The sequence below is a fragment of the Trachinotus anak genome, unplaced genomic scaffold (genome assembly GCF_046630095.1).
Source record: "Trachinotus anak isolate AG129_WGS33_773 ecotype Australia unplaced genomic scaffold, CSIRO_AGI_Tana_v1 ptg000008l, whole genome shotgun sequence".
In the NCBI taxonomy this organism is placed as follows: domain Eukaryota; kingdom Metazoa; phylum Chordata; class Actinopteri; order Carangiformes; family Carangidae; genus Trachinotus; species Trachinotus anak.
Window position 1 is genome coordinate 1,602,340 of NW_027273859.1, and position 18,463 is coordinate 1,620,802.

General features: G+C 44.5%; 1 protein-coding gene across 3 annotated transcripts in view; it reads left to right on the forward strand.

The window, feature by feature from the left end:
* The window catches only part of nr6a1a (nuclear receptor subfamily 6, group A, member 1a), an 89,586-nt gene that overhangs the window by 14,584 nt on the left and 56,539 nt on the right, over positions 1–18,463 (forward strand). For all 3 annotated transcript variants that reach the window (XM_071481808.1, XM_071481807.1, XM_071481809.1), the window contains one exon: positions 7,672–7,719. In XM_071481808.1, coding sequence (XP_071337909.1) covers positions 7,672–7,719 — 48 coding nt within the window. The remainder of the gene's footprint in view (positions 1–7,671; positions 7,720–18,463) is intronic.

Sequence of the window (18,463 nt, forward strand, 5' to 3'; positions counted from 1 at the left end):
TCACAGGATAATCTCACAAATAAATAATTAAATAAAAACAGCAGAACCTATATTTATTAATCAATCAATCAATCAAAATGAAATTAATACAGCAAAACAATTAAAAGTGTCTTACTATAAATTCTAATAGTTCATTTGAAATTAAAATAATGATAGATGAAGAATGGGCTAGTTCACTTAAATTTTCATAATCCTGGTTTCCTGATAATCACGTTATCATTTCACTTCATTCATTAACATATTTAAGGCTGCAGCTAATTACGTATATTGATTAATCTGCCAATTAAAATATATCAAAGATTGATAGGTTTCAGTGATTATCAATTGTTTTAGCTCAGTGTTCATGCTACATTCAGTTTTCTTTTTTTGGTTTGTTTTGCTCGAACCAATCAGAAGCAAGTAGGCAACATCCCAAAGATACAATGTATAGTAGCAGTGAACTGAGGGTCGGACCCAGCAGACTGTGCAAAAACAAAGCAAACATTTTGACATTTTTCATAATCTCAAAAAAGAAAAAGAAAAATCACATATGGCATAAAATATCACCATATTCAACATAATCAAATATTGGCCCGAGCTTAGTTGCAGTGATACATGAGTCCCACCACTGATGTCAAATTCAGAGCTGCTGGACTTAAAATTTAAAAGCCAGACCGCCACATTTTAAGCTAATGAAGACAATAGTTTCTTGTCTCTTGTCTGTATTAGCAGGACGCTGTTGCTCAGTCAGAGGCACAGTGGGTATCTGGGTGTATTCGTAGTGACACAGAGGCTCGGTCGGTCACTCAGACCTCAGGGCTGCCGTGGCCGGTGTCCAGGTTACTGATTCCTCTCTGTCCTGTGTGGTGTTGTAAACCAGGCCTTCTCAGTGTGACGTGATAGATGGTGGCTGTGTGGGGTGGAGTGCTGAGAGCGGGGCTGGCAGGTAGAGGCCAACTTACTCAGGTGACAGGCTGCTGTTGCCCTCCGCTGGCCATGCGGAACTGTGGCCATCTGGGCCAGAGGAGCGGAGACAGTGATGGACTGGGTTATGGACTGAGAGGGATTCCTGGGGAGCACTAATGGCTCCTGTTCGAGGACTTCAGAGGGAGGGGGCTTCGTGTACATTCAGTATCTGCTGCTTATAAATCTCAGTTGAAGCCTCTACATTGTGGCCTCAGTCCAGACATATGGTCCTCTCCAGTGAGGAATGTGGCTTCTCTTATTGTAACATACATTGGAGGTTTTGTGTTGTAAATGTAAGAATGAAAGACTGTGACACCGTGTGGCTCAATAAAACTTGCTATTCGGGGAAGTCTCTCAAATGAGAATGATAAAAAAACAATAAAAAACTGAATTCATTGTACCCATATCGCCAATTCAAAAGCAATTATATATTTACAGAATATTTTTACAGTTTGCTTATACTTTCACTCAATGTGTAAATCTTTATGAGGAGGAAGAAATGAAATTGAGCTTCACACTAAGGACGTCATGATACCAGAAATGTGGTAGTCTGTACCAAAACCAATGAAATTCCACAAGTCTCGATACCAAAGCAAAAAACTGAGGCCGCTGTAGACAGTATGCTAACACACACACACACATTAGCTTCTGTGAATGTTGTGTGTGTGGAGCGTTACTACAACAGACGTCACAAACAGTAACAGTCACATCTGAGGACATGAACATGTTGACGACGTGTTGTTAATATAAAGTGAACAACTGAGCCTGACTCAGTCTGGACTCTGAACAGATCTGAGGTCTGTCTCTGAGCTAGTTCCTCCTGAGGCTCCGGCTACAAACTGACCTCTGATCATTGCCTGATGATCAGCCTCAAATACAGAACACCTCCATGCACCAGTCTTGGTGCGTGGTGGACCTGTTGCTGCACCTGCACTTGCTGCTGCACATGCTGTTGCCTGCCTTCTTCTTCTCCTCATGTTTGAAGTACGGTAGATGTTGTCTACACTCCGACATCCAGGTACTGCAGAAAATCAAGTACCATCAAAACCAAAGTATCAGTTCTCATGACGTCCTACATTCACACACAGATGTTAATAAACAGGAAGCTTAGTTTACCTCAGGCAGAAGGAGAGTGACATCTGCATGTGGTGCCTGTGGCATCAGTGTCTGCTTCTTCAGATGTTTTGAAGCGTAGCGTTTTCTGCTTGTCACCATTATTGTCATTATTGAATTTCTGATTCATGAGACCTGACACACTAAGATGACATCATTGACTTTCTTCTTTTCCTCAAACAACACTTAAAAATAAAAAAAAATAATTTACTTATAGATAAAGATATTAAAAGATGAAGGGGCTGAAACTACAGAATGAGGCTTTTTTCTGTATAAATGACTGATTACGAAAATAGTTTTTCTGTTTTTCTGTCTATCGACTAATCATTTCAGTCCCCACCACCTATTTTTATTTTTGTTTTCCTCATGAAGTTCTCAGATTTTCTGGGGTGTTTTTTCTAGGGATCACTGTAGCGTGTGCTGCACAGACTGCAAAGCCTTTATAAATAAACTAAACTCCAGTTGTTATTGATTTTGTTATTGTTGAGATAATTGCAAATGTGAGGATTTGCTCTGACTCACTGGTTATAGGCTGAGGGTATAAACCTGCCATTGGGTGTCTACTTCAGATGGCGTTCTAACCGCCCTCTTTCTCCACCTGTTATCATTTGGATAGGATTTGGATCATGCAATCACACGGTCAGCGTGTGTTTGTTCAGGTGTCATGTAGCTCCATCAGTTTCACAGTCCTGGTATTTGTGCATCGCTCTCATAGCTGAATATATGTTTTCCCAACATGTCTGCTGTGAAAATGGCTAATTAGTAGCAGAATTTTTTGGTTTTTGACAGTTAGTAAGATATGACATATGACTCAATTAAATGAAAACATAATGATTGATTGATTAATTGATGATAAAACAAATCAATAGCTGAAGCTACTTGTCTTCACTGTCTGTGGCAGCAACTCGAGCCAGGAGCTGGAGATCATCTGCAATATCAGTTTATCAATCATTTTGTCTGTTAGATGTCTGAAAAGATTTACCAGATTCAAAGATAACATATTCAAATTATTCCATTAGTCCACTGATTCTCCACACCCTGGGCTGACTGGTGACTGAGGTGTACAATAGGAGGCTGTCGTTGGAGGAACTGCAGCTGATGATATTTCCAGATGTGTATTAGTTTAGCTGTGGTGGCTGCAGCTGCAGGAAGTGATTATCTGACCATATGAAGCTGTTCAGCTGTTAATGCTGGAATTGAGAAGATGCTTGAATCAGAGGTGAGGTGAAAATAAATGAATGTCTTTCACTTCAGAGTCACCTTTGATGCAGTCTGGCTGTAAGAGCTCAGAGCTGCTGATACAGTACTAGGCACCTTGTGGTAAATACCTTATTGAGCATGCAGAGCATGTCTCCGTCCACAAGGAGGGAGACGAGGGGACAAGAGGCGGTATGTTATTTTGATGGGGAGCTGATTGCGCCGGAGGTTGCAGAGGTTTTAGAGGTGAAAGGTTAAAGATGCTGCCTTTCTTTGTCAACACACAAAGGGCCAGAGCGGAGCAGGCTCCGGCTGCACTGGCTGCGGCTAAAAGCTTCTCCAGCCTCGAGCTATAATGGTCAATAAGCTGTGATGAGGATTAGCAACAGAGACCACACACTGCAGAGCTCCATTCTTCTCTGCCGCTGACCCAGTATCAGTGAACACTGGAGTACGGACTGAGTCAGGGTCTAATCCTGATCCCAGAGGTGCTACAGTTAAGATCTGAGCAGAAGGCAGCGGAGAGAAAATTGGAAAATGATGCATAGGAGAACTCATACACAGGCACCGACCTCCTGTTAAAAGATCATTACAGCAGAAAAATAACCTTTTACCAAAGCATTCTGTAGTGGTGCAGATTTTAAACTGTTTTTCTACCTTCCAGACAGCAAACAGTGTCAGTGCAGCGTGAACATTGTGTTAGAGACTTAAAACCTGCTCATTCATCAAATTGAACCCCATGTCTGCTAATCGAGCTGTAGGGCAGTGACTTCAGTCTGCAACACTAACACACACAGAGCATTTGGAAAGTCTTCAGACCCCGACAACTTCTTCCCATGTTGTCATATTGCAAGTCTGCCAGAATCATTTAAACTTATTTTTCCCTCATCAATTCACACTCGGTACCACAACTCTAAAGTGAAATATCACACTGACAGAAGTTTTCAGACACTTTACTGTGACTCTGTAATGTAGCTCAGGTTCATCTCTGAGGTATTTCTACACCTGGACTGGAGTCCACCTGTGGTGAATCAGCTGATTGGACACACACCTGTTTATATCAGGTGTCACAGCTGACGATGCAGATCAGAGCAAGAACCATGAGGAGGAAGGAGCTGCTGCAGAGCTCAGAGACAGGATTGTGTTGAGGCTCAGTGAAGGTTCAAGAGCTCAGTGGTCTCCATCATTCTGGCACGAAGAAGTCTGGAACAACCAGGACTCTTCTAGACCTGGACCTGGACTAACTGAGAGGTCAGGGAGAGGGAGACCAGGACCCTGATGGTCTCTGAGCTAAAAGACACAATGCTTGACTGCATGTACGTCAATATGAGTGGGTGTCTCTTCAGGGGGGGTGAGGCACGTGTGATGTGGAACAGAGCCTGTGTGTGTCGGTGTATACTCCAGGGAGAACATATGCTGGTGTTGACTGGGGGGGGGGGGGGGGGGGCAGCTGGCGTGTGTCAGGTCAGGGGTCTACAGCTGTTGATAGAAGCCTGATACACTGACACAGATAGGGTGGATCTGACGCGCTGACTGCCCACACCCGCCTGGATGTGAGTGATGGAGCTTGCTGGGCGCCGTGTAAGTGAGACGCGGACGCCGTGTGTCCAGACAGCGGCCGCACAGATGGCCAAGCTGCTGATGGAGGCGAGGTGGGGGGAAAGAAGTGGGTATAAAATAAAGCTCAGACAGCAGGGGGGGGTAATCAATCTGAAGAAAACAGATTGTTCTGGGGTAATGGTTAGACCCCCATGGTAGTCAGATCATATACCAGGGTGTGTATTAAAAATCAGTGTGTCAGTGTGGTCCGCCTCTCTTACCCGTGATGCAATGTGACTGATGTATGACCAGTATGTACTGTACAGTTCATTAACATTTCACAGATTGTCTGCGTCAGTGGTTCCAAACCTTTTCCAACTCCTGGTCTTAAAAAATGTTGGCAACCCACCCCCTAACCTGTAACGATACGGAGGCTGAATGATGTCGTCTCTTAGCACTTTTTATTTTAAAGATAACGATCGAACACTCAGGGCTGAACTGAGAACAGGGGAGGATCAGTTTTTCTTTTTGTTTGATGGGGAGAGATCACTTGTTGATTCACCATCTGTCTCTGACTCTTCCTGTTGCTAACAACCATCCATCTCGGTGCTCCAGTTTTTGACATGGATGTGATCCTTGAACGTGCAGTCAGTCAGACTGAGATAGCAAACAAGTACACAATGTGATCCGGCTGATCTCATTGGCTGATCACAGTGATCAGCCTTAAATGAGAAAAATCAATGTAATGAAATTTGATCGGCCATTTGCAATACCTTCACGACCCACCAGTTTGCCCCGGCCCACAGGTTGGGAACTACTGGTCTATGCAAAACCCCTGATAGCCCCTGCTGGTACGACTAGTTCCTGCTTAGAAATGTGTTTGTTGCTTCAAAATCAGCATCAAATGAGAACAAGTCCTCGACCTTCTCTTACCTGCAGCCATCGACAAGATTTGTTTGGGTTCAGGCAAAAAAAAATATTAAAAATATTTTTAATAGTAATAATTTATAAAAATATATTTCCCACCATATGTGACATTTTTCATATCATGGAAAAAACTGTTTGATAATTTTCTGCTCTGCTGCTGACTCTGACCCTCATTTCACTGCTTTGCTGACTCTACATCATATCTTAGCATGTGACAAATACAACTGAACTGCTGTTTAGAGGCAGCATCACTTATACCAGAAACATAAAATACAAGAATATAATTATGTATAAAAAGCTCCGTCAGTAATAAAGGAGACTAAATTCATGTTCCGGCATCTAAAGCTGAGGTATTTAGACATCTCACTGTGTTTACACAAAATCTCAAAACTGAAAAAAATGTAGAAAATGGTTTTGAGGCAGGCATCTGGAGCTGTTTCAGGAGATATAACATCAGCCTAGCACCTGTGTGCCCGCATCTCGCTTCTTCACCTACAGGGGAGACCAGCAGTTTTATGACCAGCAGTTTTGCTACATAACTGTCATAAAGTACCAGATAAAGTATGTGAATGAATCCAGCCGTGGTGGATACACAAAAAAGCTAAAATGAAGTGGAGTCAACCATGGGCCAGATTAATCTGCTAAAGGGCTGTGGTGCAAAAATGATCTGCCCCTTTTGACCCCTACACTGCCCGTTTTTTTTTTTTCTGTCAAAAATACATTTGGGCTGCACTATAAGAGCCTTTATCTTTTGACAGATATAATGAGGGTCAGAGGACAGACAGGCGCAGCCACAAGCCTCAGTGTCACAGGGCTAAAAACTGGCTTCAGAAATTAAACAGCACCAGTCTTCAAACCCTAGCAGATTTATGTCACAAAAGATTGAACTCAGTGAAGGAGAAAGAGGTTTACACACAAACTCTCTGTCCCAGTTTCACTGATGCCATCATTAAGAGTCAGTGGTAAGGAGAGGTCACAGGTTAGAAACCTCAACAGAAGCCAGTGCTGTAAACACTGTGACTGAGTGAGTGAGTAAGTGATAGAGTTGAGTCACGAAGCTACACCATTGGTTGGCTGGCCGAGTTTCCTCATTCGAAATGAATTGGTTCAGTCTCCATCAGGGGCGTTCACAGTCTTGCAAACTTAGTGTATTTGTCAGCAGATTTAGTGACAGTTCTGGGGACTTTCTGGACAAACCGTAGCTACTCTGCTCAGAACAGAGTCTCCAGTGAGGCAGAAGGAGGCTGGAGACTCACTATCAGTGGTTTCCTATTGTTTCTGTTTCCATTCAGTTCAGTAGTGCTGGAGAAAACCTCACACAAACAACTAAATGTGTGGTGCAGTTTCACTGTGTGTTTTTGGAGACGAACCCTGCGTGAACCTTTTCTTCATACTTCCCTTAGTCTGCCCTCTGTTTTTGATTTCTAATCTCTTATATTTAATGTGGTGATTAATGCAGAACATGAACTCTTCATTTCACTGCTGAGACAGCCTCTGAGTGTTGAGGCTGAAGGTTTTAATCTCAGAGAGCTGCTGCTCTCTGAACAGTCAGGATGGTTGATCATGTGTTGCCCTCTGCTTTGGTCCAGAGGGAAATAAATTCCATTCACTTAACTGACAGGCATCTTTTTTTACTAGCAAAGATTTTTGCTGGATTTTTTTTTTAATTGAGAAGCTGAAAACAACAGAATATCTGGATTTTTATTAAGAGAATTACTTTAATAATCAAAATAGTTTCTGGCTCCTTTTCTGTCGATCAAATATTTAATTCATCATCAGTGCTTATACCTCATTAGGATGTTCTCGCCCTATGTCCTTTCATTGTGTCTACAGTGTTGTGTTTTAGTGTTGTTATTGTCCATTAAAGGACAGTTTCAGCACAGTTTTAACTTTAGGTGTGAGTGTCTGCGTCTCTGACCTCTGACCTGCCTCTGTGTTGTTTCTTCTCAGGGTTTTACAGCGACCATCCACTGGAGTCTGAACAGAACGACAGCATGGGTGAGTTCACACACGTACACATGCATTTTCACTGGTTTCACTTACTGTGTAGTTTTGCCACTTCAACTGCTGCACTCACTGATTTCACCACATTATGTGTCAAATGTCCCCCTCTGGTCAGATTCAGTTTCTGTGACTGAATAAAATCACAGGATAACGAGTGCAATCTGGTGGTTAGAGTAGAAAGTTTAAGGAATGGTGACGTTTCCAGTCCAGTCCACCAGAGGGCGGTATAAACTCAGTAATAACAGTGCAGCAGTCTCCTGCTCTGCAGCTGCAGCTGGGAGATGGAGTGAAAAAAGAAAATGTTTGAAAACAGACTTGTTACAGATTTTTTCCTTGCTCTAGAAAGAAAAAGTTTCAGACTGTTTGTGCAGAACTTTTCATGTTGTAAATGAAAGTCCACAGTTTTTCTGCCGACATCCTCTGAAGTTTCTCTGCCTGGAGGATCAAACTTTGATGTGAGATGTAAAAATGTCAGAGATGTGTGGCTCTAGGCTCAGAGGAAACGGGGAGCAAAGGACCAGGGGTGATGCAGTGGTCCAATGTTAAGGTCCAGGTTCACGCGAAGTTCATTTGGGACTCCCCTGGCTGCCATCGCAGCACCAGGTGGCACCATGAAGGGGTCAGAGGTCGGACACAGTTCAGAAACTGCTGACCTCGCTGTGACTCTGTGCTGACCTGATTGTGTGCAGTTCTCCTCCGGCCTAGGGTTTCTCATCGCTCCCTTTATAAACCTGTGAGAGGAGAGGAAGGAGGAGGGGGGGTCGCTAAGAAGTGGAAAAAAGCCAGAGAGGAACTATTAAACCTGTGCAAACAGTGAAAGGCCGGCATTGTTGCATGCTGCAGGAGGAGGCGTGGATTTATGAGGCAGGGTCTGATTGGGTTGTAAACTTGACGAGGTGGGTTCTCGGCCGCAGCCACTCTCTCTCCCTCTCTGCTGGCCCTATTCTGCTCCCAGGATGCCTCGGTGCATGCATTGGGCAAGGGTGATGCTGGGGTCAAGGGGGCTGAGGGAGGGCTCCTCAGGCTTGTAAATGTTCTGACAGGGGTGGGAATTGAGAGACCCCCATTCAGTGTCCAGAAATCCCAGGTCAGGGGCCAAATAGCTGAGTTAGCAACAGCTGTTTTCAACACTAATCCAGCGGATGAAGTCCTACTGTCAATTCACATCTCTCCAATCAGATGGTTTCTTCCTCTGAATCTTTTCCCTGAACTTGCAGTGTGCATCACCATCGTCATCATCCTGCAGATGGTCATTTATTGGGGATTGTTCTGTGCCTCACTGGGTTATAAAGCAGCGAGAGTGAGGTGTCCCGGGCACAGATGTAGTTCATAAAGGCTGGAGCTGCTCACTCAATCAGTCTGTTAACATCCAGTTAAAAATGTTCAGGCCTTTGTTTCCAAAAAAAAATCACTTGGTGAATAACTGAATGAACTCTTTTAAAGCAGCTATTCTTTATCTGAAAATAAGTTTATATCCTGTATGGGGTCACATTTTGCCCCCTGCTCCTCTCTGCTGCACAGCTGACCAATCGCAGCAGAGTGGGTCGTCAGTGGGGTTATCAGGGTGCTTTGGTGACCAGCTCTGTCCCGTGGTTAATCATTACCAGCTGGGGACAGGACCTTCTCTTCTCTGAGTGCTTTCACTGACCGGCTCTATGTGCTGTCTGCAGTCACTCACAATTCACTTTAATCTCTTACTATGGGAACGGGAATATAGGTTAAATAATAACTGTTATGAATACCAGAGAATGTTTGCTTCCCATGTGCAGAGGGTAATTAATGTGGCTGATGTGATCCAGTTGAAAAAGTTCCTGATTTTGATTAAAGGGTGTTTTTGAGGACTGTTTAATGTCACTGGTTATGAAACTGAACTCATAAATCGGTACAAGCAGCCACAGGCCTCCTGCAGCACTGCACATCCCAAGCCATAAGGGGGCAGTAGAGTCATGGCGGACCTCTCTTGTGATGTATGCTCCCACGTGCCACCTGGACCCAGTGAACTCAACACCCATATGGAACTGCTTGGCTGGAGCCCATCACATGCCTTTCCTTTGTCCTCACATAGCTGGGCTAACTTCATGTGCCTGTGTCCAAAAGTCATTTGACATCACCAGGTTTTCATTTTCCTACATGCTGCGCAGCAGAGCAGCACTTGACGCTGCCTCAGATCCCTCTCTTTGTTCCTGCGTGGTGTTTTTCCTCCTTTTAAGTGGATATCACTCAGGGGCTCTGGGCTGTGTTTGACTCCAGTGAATGTATAGATAAGCGGATAAAGAATGAAAGGAGCAGTAGCCTACTTGATTTTTTTTCTTTTCTTCTCCCGTGGGTGCTCCGGTCTTTTGCGCTGCAAACATGGCGTGAGTGCCACAGAGTGTTTGGGAGCTGCTGCTGCTGCTGCTGACCTCTGCGCTTTCTTATCATTTTAGCCTTTTATAATTCATGATTAGCCTAGATTTTTATTTCACCATGCTTTTTTTTTTTTTTTTCTTTCTCGCTTGATGAAACTCGCACTGGCGTTAGACTCGGGGGTCAGCCTGCGGAGTGTTTCCAGGTCAGGGAGAAGTGGGTCACACTGTTCCCAGTGTCAGTGCCTATAACTTCACAGTATGTGATGACAAAGCCCCAACTCCACAGGGATAAACAAGCAGACTTTTGTGTGGCCCTGATATGTAGCAAACGGTATCCATCCGCCGCACACAGGCCTCTGTAGATATGCTGCTTAACTCAAAGCTGCAGCAAACCTGTGCCTGCATTTTATTCAGCCGCTCACTTATTTATTTGGAGATTAATTCCTTGTTTATTGTGTCGCCATTTCCCTGAGTATTAAAAAGCTGCAGCCTTTTGGGGGCTTTCGTTTGTAGAACTCTTGGTTGTTTCAGCGACTAGAAAATACACATTAGACTGATTTTACCTCAGTTTGAGCAGCACTCATGCAGAAACATGGCTCATTTTGTCTTTATTAATATGTCTAAAAGGCTGGAAGAGACCTGGGCAGCTTCTCATTGTCCCTCCGACACTTTTCCACTGTAAATAAAAGCTTTGGGGCCTGTTCTCCTCTGTTCTGGCTGGAAAACATCAATGCGTTTGAAACTTCCCAGCATGTTAACGTAACCTTACAGGGCAATTATGAGATTATTTCCACATGTGTAGATCTCCTCCAATGACACGCTGAAATGGGGTTATGAGGCTGATTAACTTTCCAAGACTTGTGGGCACAGATTGTTTCACTTTTAAACAAATATATAAATACATATGTTTCAGTGGGCCGATTTGAAGTGTTTCTCAGCTTCACCTCTGTTGCATTTTAGTTCCAGCACATTTGGAGGCTGTCCTATAATTACACAAGTCCCAGGTTCAACCCCCACGGCTGCCAGAGACACGTTGAAATTTGTCATAGAAAATCAGAGAAAAGTCATGGAATTCAGCATCTGGGTCACGGTGGGAAGACATGGTAACCCCCCCTCCCACCCCCCACCTGCCTGCTTTGGTTAAGACTGAGTCAACAGGACGCCTTCTTGGTTACATTTTTTTATTGTCTATTTTATAAAAGCAGATTCCATTCACTTAAAATGAAAAAGATTTCAAGTTTCTGATTCTCTAGCTCAGTAACTGAACAAAGTTTTTCTATTTGAACTAGTGTTGAGCATTTTCCTGCCTCTTCCACCTGACACCTCTCTGCAGCATACCACAGTGCTGCTGGTGTTTAAACGTGTGTTTGCCCACATCTCAGGCTGCCTCTGGCTTCCACTCAAATCCACATAGTTTGAAAATCAACGTGCAGAGACATGAAAGGAGGCTGATGAGGTCATTCATCACAGAGAGCGTGGTGTTGGTCAGAGACATGTTGCTGCCATGTGGCTCTCACTTGTCTGCAGGGACGAGCACAGCTGACGACAGAGGTTTTATTAAAGATGAACACAGACACAGTCCTCACTGTGGCCCATCACCACTCACTCTGTGATGAGGGGAAAACACATTCATACACATACAAAACACTGTGTATTGCTTTTGCTTTGGGGAAATGTTGTTGTGAGTTAATTCAACAGTTTGTTTAGACACAATCTGCTGCTGCTGCTTCCTGACCTGGAGCTGAGTGTCAGTTGAAGGAAACAGTAACAGGAAACGCCACACAAAGAAAAAGTGGCATTTAGTGACGTGTCTTGATGTACGTTAAAGGGTGGCTCCACCCAAATTACAAACTGAAACTGTCGTATTTACTCACTTAACCAATTGTGGCATCAAGCCAGGCAGATGGTTTTGGTTTGGAGATATCATCCTCTGAGGCTCTGTCCACACGACTATGTTTTAGTTTTAAACTCATCTCTTCTTCTATGTTTTAGCTTTAAACTCGTTTCTTCTTCTATCTTTCAGTTTTAAACTCATCTCTTCTTCTACGTTTCCTCCTCTGTCCACTCTCCTCCAGAGTCTTCAGCCCCTAAAACAGAGACTTTCAGAAACTGGACCCATTTTAGTCTAAAACTCCAGGGTTGTGTTGTAGTCTGGATGGACACAAACAGAGACCTTTGAAAACGATGATATAGATGCCCACGGTGGCTCCTGATTGGCTCTTATCAGTCAGTGGTGAAACAACATGGATACTGAATTACAAGTGTTAGCAGCTGTTGTTGAGCTAAATTCTGTATTTGTCTTTGCTGTTCCTCATTCAGAGGATTTTCTGCAATTAACCAACTGCAGAGACGCTAATCTGCTTCCTGTTTACACCGGCTCATGCACGCCTAGTGTATGAATGTTAATGTGGACAGAAATTAGTAAAGTGCTCGTCTGGACTGAGATCGTTTTCATTTTTTAATGAAAATGTAGCTGTGTAGCCTGAGGTTTCTGCTTCCACCCAAACAATAAGCCACAGACTTTACCATGAACAGTTTTTGTTTGACATCAGTACACTGCACACAATCTGCACACTGTAGTTGGGTCCATACAAAACTCTGGTTCCCACATCACCATTAGCATATTGCATCAGATCTGTGTATCGATCAGAAATCATCAATATCCTCATCTATATCCTGACTTCGATTTTTAACGATACTTTTTGGGATTTTATCAAATCTGTTTGTACAAAAAGAAAATTACAAATCACGCTAAAAATTTAGTTTTATTTTGAAGCTCTGTGTTTTTACTCACCCAAACATGTTCATATAAATAAACAGCCAATCAGCAGCATTATTAGATCTTAGTCCAAGCATGCTGCATACTGATTGGCTCACTAACGCTGATGAGATTAACTCACTTACTTCTTATGTATAGAAAGATGAGGCATATTTTGATCAAACCACCTTGGTTGATCCATAAAAGTAGTGAAGTTCGATACCCAGCTCTGCTTTAGGTGCACATCTGGTCCTCATGGCCGGTCGGTCTCTGAGGTGTTTGAACCGCAGTCTGCATTCATTGATCAGTGAGTTATTCTGATGTAAACCCACCGACAGCAATGAATGTTTATTGCAGCCTTAAAGAGTGAACTGAGTCACAGCTGATCTGGTGTCTGGTGAAAAGTGTCCCAGAGTCTCACCTGCTGAGGAGCACAGGCTCCATCCGGAGTCATGCACATGAGCAGAAACATGTCATTATGTTTGGCTTCCAGGTGATTGTGTTGCGGCGTCCCACAGGGTACAGTCAACGGTCGATGGTTTTGGTCAGAGCTCAAACTCACCGACAGCGTTGAATGTTCACTGTAGGCACCAGAGAGGACGGATCAGCGTCTTCCTCAGCGTCTTTGTGTCACTGCAGTTTGACTCGGACAAGTGGAAAATCACAGACACACACTTGCCGTCACGTCCCTTTACTTGCTGGTTCCCATCCAAACAATCTGTATTTAATACTGCAGCTGGGTTTGTGTGAGTCTGCTCTGATGTCAGACCTGTCAGTGTTGTGTATGTCCACCTCAGCTGTCAACACATGGTGAAAACTGTGGAAAACACCAACTTTGCAAAGCTAATCGTCACCAAGAAAGACAAGCTAGATGTAGCTGTGTGTGTATCTGTGTGTGTGTGTATCTGTGTGTGCTTTTGTTTCTCTTGGCCTGTGTGGAGCAACTCCATGCCAAGACATGTTACCACCCGTGTCAGCATAAAGGTTCAAATGATGCTGATGAGAAGCCAGGAGGAGCAAGGAGAGAGGCGGCGATGATGCAAAGGTTTGGGTTTCCTTAAATAGCCCTGCAGATGCGGTGAACGCCATGCTCACTGTCATCATCCTCACCTTCTGCAGAGCGACTAACAAAACTCTCGTCTGTCTCTGCTGAGCCTGCGCTCCTCTCATCTCCAGCCTGCAGCAAGAAGAAGAAAAAAAAAAAAAAACATCAGAAATGGCAGAAATACAAGGACAGAAGACGACGTTAGTCTGGCTCATGGAAGGAGGCGAATTGGTGCAAGCGTGATCAGAGAACGCCGCCATGCCCCACAGCTTAAACTAGTGCACTGCAGTGTTGAGCTAGTTAGCGATTACTGTTCCCTTTACCCTGCGCTGAACCTCAGCTACTGCTCTGGGAGTGCGCCTTCCTGTGTTCGCCTCTTTGAGGTTGGAAAATCATGCAGTCATGTTTTATTAATGCGCTCTCTGTCTGTCTGTCTGTCTGTCTGTCTGTCTGTCTGTCTCTCCTCTTCTGTCTTTCTCTCCCCTGTTTTTCCCGCTTCCCTCCACACAGAAGAGATTTGGAGCACTGTATTTTGTTTGTTCTGCATCCTCCTTTCACATCAAATTTTGGCGTTTTATGTAGGCTGGGGAGGTTAGATTTGAAGAGGTACTGAAACCTGTTATGATGCAGCTCATTGTAGAGAGATTTGTTGCAGTTCTGTGGGACTCATGTTCCGTTTGGTTGATCAGACGAAGAATGAGAGAACTGGATCTGCAGATTTGACCGTGTTCTCCACACTCTGCAGGCTCTCAGAGGGAAGCCACGCGCTCCTGCTCTCTGCATAATGAATGATCACTTTGGGAGGAGATAGGCACAGTTCACTTTCTCCTGCCTTGACACAGTTGGCTGACCACGGAGGAGACATCATCATCATCACCACACATAACTACAAAACATCTGTTTCATGAACATCAAGGCTCCCAGAAGATGATTTGCCTTATAAATTCTTTTCACCTCGAATCAAACAGCTTTTTGATAAACAGCTAACTGGTTAGAGCTAAGCTACACTTGTGCAATAGGACATCAGTGCAGGAGCTGTGCCTGATTCTTTTCTTATCTCTTATCTCTTTTCAAGCTCCTTCTTGCTCCATGCACATTTGGCTTCCTTTCTTTACAAAGAATAAATTCTCCCACATTTTCCTAATGTCTCTCTGTGTTTTACCACCACACAAGGTGGGAAGCCATAGTTTTTTCAGTCCCTCTGGCTCGAGCTTCAGTGGCTTCCCTCCTTGGCACTTACACTGTTTGGCTGCATGCCCGAGACTCGCAGAGCTTTTTTTCATTCTCAAATATCTCTCCGTCTCCTCCCTCCCTCTCTTTTTTTTTTCATTTGACTTGACTTCTGCTCTCCCTGCACTTGGGAGAACTTATGGGAAATGTGTGTTAACGCACCGCACGCTAGCTTATTATTCATCAGTGTGAGGTGTGGCCGCGTTTCTGCATCAGGGTCCCTGATAGTGTCGTCGCTGGTGTGGGCCCCTTGAACTTTGCATAACTGACAAACTTGCAGAAAGTATAGAGTGTAAAAATAGCTGGGCGAGCATGAGAGCCTGACGGGGCCAGAGAGAAGAGTGCAACAGTGTGACTGAACCAGCGTGAACCCTGCGTCGTCAGCACATTCCAGGGGTTGGACAATGAGAAGCACACAGTGTACTCTCCGCCGGCTCGCCTGCATAGCTGGCTGGTCTGAGGCCAGGACTCCGTGCTGCCTGAAACAAGGCCACTGCAACACAGATGCTGCAGGGATTCTGCAAAATGAGCTAAAATTTCTCAGAGTCAGTGTGTCACATGTCAGTTGCGTTTAGGATTGGATGCAACCTGTTTCTTGTGTGAAACAGTCAGTTTGGGGTCAGGGTTTTCCTGTGAAAAGGACTGAGCCTTGTGAAAGGTTAAAGGACCTATATGCTGGCTAAAATGTGAGGACCTGGTTCATGTGAGAGTCTGTTCTCAGACAAGAACCCTCAGGGGAATTCAGTTAGTGCACCAGGAACAAGAACTTGTACCGATTTTCTCTGTTAGAGTTGAGGTTTGGTAAAAGCTTCTGGTAAAATCTAAAAAAAAAACCTCAGCCAGGAAGTGAAAATGTTTAGTCGGGAACTGATCCACAGGTCCCTGGATTGGAAGATGAATGTATGAACCCATCTAAAACCCCCCGACCTCCACACCCTGACATTCCACTGGACCGTTACAGCATAAAACCGCCTTCTGTTTCCTGATTCGTGAGAAAATGTGTTTCATTCACGTTTCATTTCATAAACCATGAGGAGAGAGCACATCTTTCCCGCCACTGGACGTTCAAAACATGCTAATATCTGTCCACCTCCTCAGATAACTTTACCCACAGCCAACCCAACACTCCCAGCATAGCTCAGATGCCTGTTCAAAAATACTCTGCCCTGAAGGCTTCCAGCATGTTCTCTCACACACTTTCCCATCCCATCATGTCTCCTGACAATTATCATTATTATTATACAATCAGCTGATGGTGTGAGACGTCTCCTGATGGAAGTGCACGGGGAGATTAAATCGCGTTGTGAGTGATCCTCTCCTTCGGCAGCCCAGTCAGGTTTAACAAATACGCCTTAATTGCTGTGTCAGTCACAAAATAGGCTTTAAGTCAGACTGGACGTTTTAATATCTGCTGGAATTAAGAAGGTTATAATGAGATTTAGCGTGCAGCGGGGTCATGCAGCATCATACTTAGCTGTCCAGCTGCTGAGTTTGTTGTCACATTAGTAAAGTGGAGTGGTCTGTTGTGAGAAATATGGAAGTCGATGAATAAATTAGGGTTAGATAAATATGGGAGCAGTAGCAGTATTTTTTTATGATGCATAGATGATGATGTAACGTACCTATGTAAATAGGTTTTGGTGATAAACAAGATGTAATATTATTGTATATCATATATTTAGGATTGACCAGAGCAGCGTTATCTGTTTACTGGACCTGAAACTGATTCTCATGAAGGATTCTGACTCATTACGGTACAAATGAATAGGCTGTATTGTGTTATCATTTAGTCTCAGCACCAGTGATAATGATCATTGTAGTTCCACTTGTAAAAGCCACATGAATCCAGTTACAGAGGGAAACCAGCAAATTATAAGGTTTTTACAATTATTTTCTGGCATTTTTTCCCTTTATTTCACAGTGGAAGTTGGAGAAAGAAGAATTATAGTCAGATGACATGTGACAAAGGTCTCTGGTTTCTAACTGGAGTTCTTCAAACGATGGATTCCCCTTTTAAAGATACTAAATATTAGCATACAGAACCCTAACAGCTGAACCCTGCCCTGTTTCAAACAGTGGAATATTTACAAAGCCTGTCATGGCTGAGACAAGTCCTCCAGGCTGGACCTGGATACAGGCAGCAGTGTCCGGGCCAGCATGGGGACTCCTTCAGGCGGAGCGCCAGGCCTTCCCAGAAACTCCCTGCCTCCACGTGCCACAGATGATCCTGCCAAGGCTCCAGGGGTTTCATTTGCAACTTTAACTGTGGCCGAGCCAGCGCCCATCCACCCTGCCAGCTCCTGTCTTGGCATTAGCCTCGGCTCTCTCTGATAGTGACGTGCTGTTCTCTCTAACGTGCCCCCCTCACTGCTGGTGACTTACCTCTTCCCTCCATCTTTTCCTGGCAGCAGCTGCTATCCTCACCCTGTTCTCCCCTCTCTCTTGCTGTCTGCTCTCTCTCTGCCGTGCACTTTTGAACTCAGCGTTGATGGACTTGATCACATCACGTCAGTCTGCCTGTAGTTGACTTATCCATCCCTGCAGCATCGCCTGAGAGGGTTGCATGCTGCATGTCACGCTCCTCTCACTTCTCCAAAGCTTTGTCAGCTTGTTTCACTCATGAGCGCTGAGGCTGATGAATATGTATCCTGGGCTCTTCTCGCAGCAGTTTTGAGGCTCTCAAACAAAGCAGGATGAGAGGGCCCTTTGTGCTTGTCTTCTGGATTTAACCATGACATTTCTCTGGAGCCTGCTGCCACTTTTTTTATCTTCAACAGACTTTATCCCTAGGTCAGACTCGAAGCCCCTTTTGAACGCCAGCATTGTCAAAGCTCACGCCCAGAATCCTCGCTCCAGCTATCATATTTCATTACTCAGGAAGTTGCAGTCAGTTTGAATCTCGGGGCCTTAATTGAGTCATTAGAGCAGAAATATCTTGAAAACCACAAACAAATGAATAATGAAGGAAACCCAAGCAAAAAGTTGAGCAACGCTCATTTATGGCTCAAATCTGTCAATGCAGTGCAGCGTTTCCCTCGTCTTCCTGCTGCTCAGACTCACTGCACCCGGACTGCAGCAATAACCGACAGGGAGCAGGGAACCAGGCCATCATCATCATCATCATCATCATCGTCGTCATCAGCATCTTAAAACACCCACCCCACCTGCACAGCCAGGCCTCATACTGAGACATCTAGAGGCAGCATGGAGCAGGGAGGAAGAGGAGTGAACCTCACAGGTGGCAATTCTGATTCTACGTTTCCGTTATCAGTGGGAGCCGGTGGGGTGAGCCGGCATGGGAGTGACCTGGATACTGATCCACTTTCACTCTTCCCACATGCTGCCTGAGACACTTCA